Source organism: Protomyctophum parallelum (genome assembly GCF_964188405.1).
Source record: "Protomyctophum parallelum genome assembly, chromosome: 10".
NCBI lineage: Eukaryota > Metazoa > Chordata > Actinopteri > Myctophiformes > Myctophidae > Protomyctophum > Protomyctophum parallelum.
The window spans coordinates 47,539,079-47,546,578 of NC_139704.1; the positions used below are offsets into that span (position 1 = coordinate 47,539,079).

General features: G+C 47.1%; 1 protein-coding gene across 10 annotated transcripts in view; it reads right to left on the reverse strand.

Annotated features, from left to right (window-relative positions):
• Nucleotides 1-7,500, reverse strand: part of LOC310866085 (spectrin beta chain, non-erythrocytic 1-like) — a 231,690-nt gene that overhangs the window by 90,928 nt on the left and 133,262 nt on the right. For all 10 annotated transcript variants that reach the window (XM_083775398.1, XM_083775399.1, XM_083775391.1 and 7 more), the window contains 4 exons: nt 5,686-5,859; nt 2,595-2,686; nt 1,859-1,939; nt 1,598-1,713 (listed from right to left, as the gene is read on the reverse strand). In XM_083775398.1, coding sequence (XP_083631524.1) covers nt 1,598-1,713; nt 1,859-1,939; nt 2,595-2,686; nt 5,686-5,859 — 463 coding nt within the window. The remainder of the gene's footprint in view (nt 1-1,597; nt 1,714-1,858; nt 1,940-2,594; nt 2,687-5,685; nt 5,860-7,500) is intronic.

Genomic DNA, 7,500 nt, shown 5'->3' on the forward strand with positions numbered 1-7,500 from the left:
CCCTCTGCGTCCAGCAGCTTGGTCAGTCCTAGGGTTAGTTTATTGATTAAACGTCTCACCCTCTGCGTCCAGTAGCTTGGTCAGTCCTAGGGTTAGTTTAGTGATTAAACGTCTCACCCTCTGCGTCCAGCAGCTTGGTCAGTCCTAGGGTTAGTTTACTGATTAAACGTCTCACCCTCTGCGTCCAGTAGCTTGGTCAGTCCTAGGGTTAGTTTAGTGATTAAACGTCTCACCCTCTGCGTCCAGTAGCTTGGTCAGTCCTAGGGTTAGTTTAGTGATTAAACGTCTCACCCTCTGCGTCCAGTAGCTTGGTCAGTCCTAGGGTTAGTTTACTGATTAAACGTCTCACCCTCTGCGTCCAGTAGCTTGGTCAGTCCTAGGGTTAGTTTAGTGATTAAACGTCTCACCCTCTGCGTCCAGTAGCTTGGTCAGTCCTAGGGTCAGTTTACTGATTAAACGTCTCACCCTCTGCGTCCAGCAGCTTGGTCAGTCCTAGGGTCAGTTTACTGATTAAACGTCTCACCCTCTGCGTCCAGTAGCTTGGTCAGTCCTAGGGTTAGTTTATTGATTAAACGTCTCACCCTCTGCGTCCAGCAGCTTGGTCAGTCCTAGGGTTAGTTTATTGATTAAACGTCTCACCCTCTGCGTCCAGCAGCTTGGTCAGTCCTAGGGTTAGTTTAGTGATTAAACGTCTCACCCTCTGCGTCCAGTAGCTTGGTCAGTCCTAGGGTTAGTTTAGTGATTAAACGTCTCACCCTCTGCGTCCAGTAGCTTGGTCAGTCCTAGGGTTAGTTTATTGATTAAACGTCTCACCCTCTGCGTCCAGTAGCTTGGTCAGTCCTAGGGTTAGTTTACTGATTAAACGTCTCACCCTCTGCGTCCAGCAGCTTGGTCAGTCCTAGGGTTAGTTTATTGATTAAACGTCTCACCCTCTGCGTCCAGTAGCTTGGTCAGTTTACTGATTCAATGTGTCTCACCCTCTGCGTCCAGTAGCTTGGTCAGTTTATTATTATTATTATTTTTTAAGATATTTGTTTTTGCGGCTTACGCCTTTTATTGATTTTTTTTGAAGGGACAGACAGTAGGCTGACAGGAAAGGGGAGAGAGATGGGGGGATGACATGCAGTAAAGGCCGTGTCGGGTCCGGGAGTCGAACCCGCGGCACACTGCGACTGGATTACCAGTCCGGTGCCCAGACCGTTACGCTACGGCCTGGGCCCTTGGTCAGTTTATTGATTAAACGTCTCACCCTCTGCGTCCAGTAGCTTGGTCAGTCCTAGGGTTAGTTTAGTGATTAAACGTCTCACCCTCTGCGTCCAGCAGCTTGGTCAGTCCTAGGGTTAGTTTACTGATTAAACGTCTCACCCTCTGCGTCCAGTAGCTTGGTCAGTCCTAGGGTTAGTTTAGTGATTAAACGTCTCACCCTCTGCGTCCAGTAGCTTGGTCAGTCCTAGGGTTAGTTTAGTGATTAAACGTCTCACCCTCTGCGTCCAGTAGCTTGGTCAGTCCTAGGGTTAGTTTATTGATTAAACGTCTCACCCTCTGCGTCCAGCAGCTTGGTCAGTCCTAGGGTTAGTTTAGTGATTAAACGTCTCACCCTCTGCGTCCAGTAGCTTGGTCAGTCCTAGGTGTGCCTCGGCCAGGTTGAAGGCGTTCTGAAGGTTATGATGAGCGTTGGACTTCTTCAGCTTGTCGAAGTCTATCAGGTCCGGTCTGGATCACACACACACACACACACACACACACACCATTATTGATTTTCTGAGCGTCTGCTAAATGCCTAAATTGTAAATTGTTTGTGGATGAGGTGTTTTGTTACCTGTGTTGGTGGATGAGGTGTCATGAGGTAGTTTGTTACCTGTGTTTGTGGATGAGGGCGTTGAAGGCCATTCCGTCTCTCCAGCTGGTGGAGAAGTTGTGGATGTTGACGTTGGGATAGCTGAGGAGGAGGAGAAGGAGAAGACGACGTATTAATGTCACTCCATCGTTAAGCCCACCTGGTCCCGATGGACACTCCACCAGAGAACAACCTGAAGGTTTGTACGTGAACACTGTAAGGTTATTATAGTTGGACTGAAAAAAGGAGGAAACAAATAAAAACAAAAACCCATAAATAACTGTAAAGGTCATCGCACACGGAGCGTGTTTTTCAGATTTTTACCTGCGTTTCTCCATCGGTTTTCCGTAAAACGCACCCAGTGTGCAATACAACCACCTTAACTGTACTGTGTTTACAAAACAAAACAAACGGCCTCATCTCATTGTTTATTAGGTGGATATGATATAATATATATTATATGTTATGTAAAATGTTGTAGTTGTCAGCTTCAGCTGTAAGAATATATAGTTTTTTTAATTACAAAACATATTTTGAATATTTGAATATCTCCCATGACACAATAATGTAAGTTTGCGCATGTGTCTGTGTGCAGGTGCTTGGGCATGCATGTGTGCATTGTGTGTGTGTGCATGCCTTGGTGTGTGCATTGCGTTTGTGTGCATGCGTTGGTGTGTGCATTGTGTGTGTGCATGCGTTGGTGCATGTGTGCATTGTGTGTGTGTGTGCATGCGTTGGTGCGTGTGTGTATTCTCACCCTGCAGTCTTCATCTGACACCAGAGCAGCAGGGCGTCTTTAGCAGACCTCTTCTCCTTGTTGTCCTCGGTATCCACAACGATGTCCTGGATCTGAAACACACAGAGAAGCAGTGTAAGCTTCAGGACGTTCAGAGAGAGAAGCAGTGTCAAATGGTAAATGGTGCATTTATATAGCGCCTTTATCCAAGGCGCTTTACATAGATTGTGCATTACATTCACCCATTCACACACACATTCACACACCGATGGTGGTGGACACCATGCAAGGCACCAACCAGCACATCAGGAGCAATTAGGGGTTCAGAGTCTTGCTCAAGGACACTTCGACACTAACTCAAACTGGCGACCTCGCGGTTACCATCCAGCCACTCTACCCCTGAGCCACCGGCGCCCCTGTGTAAACTTCAGGGACTTTCAGAGAGAGAGAAGCGGTGTTCAGAGATTCTAACACACGTGAACGCTATAGCGTCGCTATTCTCTGGACGAACGTTCAGCTAACTGATCTACAAGCTCACGAGGCGCTGTGAGCTTGTAGATCGTCCGTGTGGTTTTCAGAGAGCTTCCTAAACAGACAAAACGCAACACAGACGCAATGAAGGATAACGCCGAGGTGTCATCTTCACATTTACACGCATATCGCACCTCAAAGTTGTACAACTTCCAATGAGCGATTTGCTGTAACATTTAACATGACCATAACAAGAAAAGAAAGCCGACTACGTAGGCTGCTAAAAGTAGAAAAAGACTGAAACAGAGCCTAGTTGTTTTCTACTCTATAGTCGTCGTCAAACCTTTGGATTAGCTTGTATCCATTATTCATAATACAATTCAGGTATGAAGCCTGAGGGCCGTAAAAAACAATCGTCCCATTTGGCCCGTGGGCCACACTTTGGACACCCCTGGAGTAGATAAATAATGCGGTGACGTGCAACTGTCTGCAAACACACACATGATGTGCTGTGTATTACATTAACACACACACACACACACACACACATACACACACACACACACACACACACACACACACACACACACAGAGAGGATAAAGGCAAGCACACCGCTTAAAGAACAGACAGGGCTGTTCGCTGACGATCACAGAACAACACACTCTCTAGGGTACAGTAGATCAAACGATCCCAGAGCAGTCTGTACTGTACTGTACTCGGTGTACTGTGCGTGCACGTCAACGCAGAGCAGATGAAAGCAGGTGGAGGATGTTAACAGGTTCAACCTGCTGCTGCTGCTGACTGTTAAGATTCAATTAGATCTAGAAGTGAACACTCCACGTCAAGAATGAGACGGAATGGCCTTTTAACCCATTTTGCGCGGGAACCCATTTTGGTGTTAGCATCATGTCGTGCTTTAGCTATTGAAAGATAGCAGATCTACAAGCTCATAGCGCGCCACCGAGTGGCGCGCTACGAGCTTGTAGGTCTGCTATTTTTTTTTTTAATCGAAGAGCGACTGACATAGAAGACTTTTTTTTTTAAATCTGATCTCAGGTCAGAATGGAAAACTGTCAGGATGTAGAAGACCTTTTTAGAATCTGATCTCAGGTCAGAATGGGTTAAATTCCCTTTGATTTGTAGCGAGGTGACAGGAGGCTTTGTTCACGTCGACTGAAGGCTGATCCTAAATCAGATCATTATAGGTCTGTCTGTCCAGCGCTGTCATGTGGAGGCTGATCCTAAATCAGATCATTATAGGTCTGTCTGTCCAGCGCTGTCATGTGCAAAGTGATTGGATTTTGGCGTTTGTGTAATTCGGACTGTTTGTTGACCCACCAATGTGTCGCTCTAACTAAGCTTCAGTTAAATTAGGAGAATCTCTCCCCGTCTGTCTGTCGTACTTTCATCTTTACGCTGGCTGGGGATAACCCACTGAGTTCCACTGGATCTCTTTCTCCACTAGTCCCCTCCGTATTTTATTTCATTTGTTGATAAAAATAGAAGAGGGACCACCGCTCATCTGCTAAAACTTTAGGGAGGTGCTGGAGCCACAAAAGGAATATGAGGGAAAATAAAGGGAAGCTCCGCACACTCAATCTGCGCACAATCGTTTTATTTTTTTGCAAGCTTTCGGTCTACTGATGCCTGAAGAAGGTCAGTAGACCGAAAGCTTGCAAAAAAATAAAACGATTGTGCGCAGATTGAGTGTGCGGAGCTTCCCTTTATTTTCCCTCACATTTCATTTGTTGATGAAATCGTCAACTATAGTCTGAACTAGCCCTAAAACCAACACCAAAGGGTCACCATGCAACTCCTCCTTGGGGTCCAAACCAACACCAAAGGGTCACCATACAACTCCTCCTTGGGTCCAAACCAACACCAAAGGGTCACCATGCAACTCCTCCTTGGGGTCCAAACCAACACCAAAGGGTCACCATACAACTCCTCCTTGGGTCCAAACCAACACCAAAGGGTCACCATACAACTCCTCCTTGGGGTCCAAACCAACACCAAAGGGTCACCATGCAGCTCCTCCTTGGGGTCCAAACCAACACCAAAGGGTCACCATACAACTCCTCCTTGGGGTCCAAACCAACACCAAAGGGTCACCATGCAGCTCCTCCTTGGGGTCCAAACCAACACCAAAGGGTCACCATGCAGCTCCTCCTTGGGGTCCAAACCAACACCAAAGGGTCACCATGCAGCTCCTCCTTGGGTCCAAACCAACACCAAAGGGTCACCATGCAGCTCCTCCTTGGGGTCCAAACGGAGTTAACGCTAAAACCGCCTCCACCCTTTGGTGTGGTTTGGGGCCGTTGAATTCCATGCGTTCAGTTTGTCAAACGCAGTCGACAGACTTTTTTACCATTATGGTTTTTAGCATAGCTCAGGTTGAGACCCAGGGTGAGGCGGTGTGTGTGTGTGTGTGTGTGTGTGTGTGTGTGTGTGTGTGTGTGTGTGTGTGTGTGTGTGTGTGTGTGTGTGTGTGTGCGTGCGCGCGCGCGTGCGTGCGTGCGTGCGTGCGTGTACCTGGAAGCGGAGGATGATGGTCCAGATCAGACCCAGGGTGAGGCGGTGTGTGTGTGTGTGTGTGTGTGTACGTGTGTGTGTGTGTGCGTGCGTGGCGTGCGTGCGTACCTGGAAGCGGAGGATGATGGTCCAGATCAGACCCAGGGTGAGGCGGTGGTTTCCGTCCACGATGTCGTGTGAGCCCATGTTCTCCAGGTGGACCCTCTGCTCCTTCAGGAACTGCAGCGCCTTGTCCACGTTCTCCAGACAGTGGATACGCATCCTTCCCTTAGTGGGTTTAGGCTGCAGACAGAGAGAGAGACAGAGAGACAGAGACAGAGACAGAGACAGAGACAGAGACAGAGACAGAGACAGAGAGAGAGAGAACATTCATTAGGTTCTCCAGACAGTGGATACGCATCCTTCCCTTAGTGGGTTTAGGCTGCAGACACAGAGAGAGAGAGAGAACATTCATTAGGTTCTCCAGACAGTGGATACGCATCCTTCCTTTAGTGGGTTTAGGCTGCAGAGAGAGAGAGAGAGAACATTCATTAGGTTCTCCAGACAGTGGATACGCATCCTTCCTTTAGTGGGTTTAGGCTGCAGACAGAGAGAGAACATTCATTAGGTTCTCCAGACAGTGGATACGCATCCTTCCTTTAGTGGGTTTAGGCTGCAGACAGAGAGAGAACATTCATTAGGTTCTCCAGACAGTGGATACGCATCCTTCCCTTAGTGGGTTTAGGCTGCAGACAGAGAGAGAGAGAGAGAACATTCATTAGGTTCTCCAGACAGTGGATACGCATCCTTCCCTTAGTGGGTTTAGGCTGCAGACAGAGAGAGAGAGAGAGAACATTCATTAGGTTCTCCAGACAGTGGATACGCATCCTTCCCTTAGTGGGTTTAGGCTGCAGACAGACAGAGACAGAGAGAACATTCATTAACACTTATAATCTCTTTCCTTCCCGAAGAAGAGTTACGTTTTCATTGTTTAACGCGCAGCTTTTTTGGATAACTTTTAAGACTTATAGGCCTAAGTGGTTTCCCTGGAACACAGTAGGATACGTCACGCGTTTGGATCACGTGACCAAAAAAGACAACAAAAATAAATCAGTGAGGCGGGCTTCTCAGCGCTGCTGGGGAATTGAGGCGCAATAATGCATAGTCACAGACAGCCATGGACGGACGTCGGGCGCATTTTGATGTTTTTGGTGTTTGCGATAGTTGGCTCTCTGCCAACCTGTGAGTGATCCTTAGGCCTCTGGGTAGATTTATCTAACATTAACCCATTCTGGGCGGGAACCCCTTTTGGTGTTTTAACTAAGCATTATTAGTTATACTTTAGCTATTGAAAAATAGCAGATCTACAAGGTCTTAGCTTGTAGGTCTGCTATTTTTTTTTAAATCATGAAAATATGGCCCAAATGTTTGAATATATTCTTTCAGAGCGAACGTTTTTAATTCAAATCTTTGCTTCTGGCGGAGGGTCCCTGGAACAACATATTTTCAGATGGGGGTCGGTGGCCATTTACATATAATTCTAGGGGTCCTTGACATGAAATAGTGACACTGACATAGCAGCATAGGTTTTTCAGAAAACTGTGTGAAATCTTTTGAAGGCATTTGTAGAATCGTTCCCAGGTCGACATGGGTTAAGTACGGATATTTGCAGGAGAAATTACAATTGAAGCACGGCAGGAGAGAGACGGTACAAATTCAGGAGACTCCTGCTACTGCAAATTCAGGAGTGTTGGCAGGTACAGTATGCACTATGCAGTGTGCAACTACAGTATGTATACATCTAGCTTGAGAGAGAGAGAGAGAGAGAGAGAGAGAGAGAGAGGGGGTAGAGAGATGTTCAACTTGTATGTTGTGTTAACCTACTTTAGCAGAGCGGTACAGTCCTGCAGGCATGCAGATGTTTGACACAACAACAGTACACAC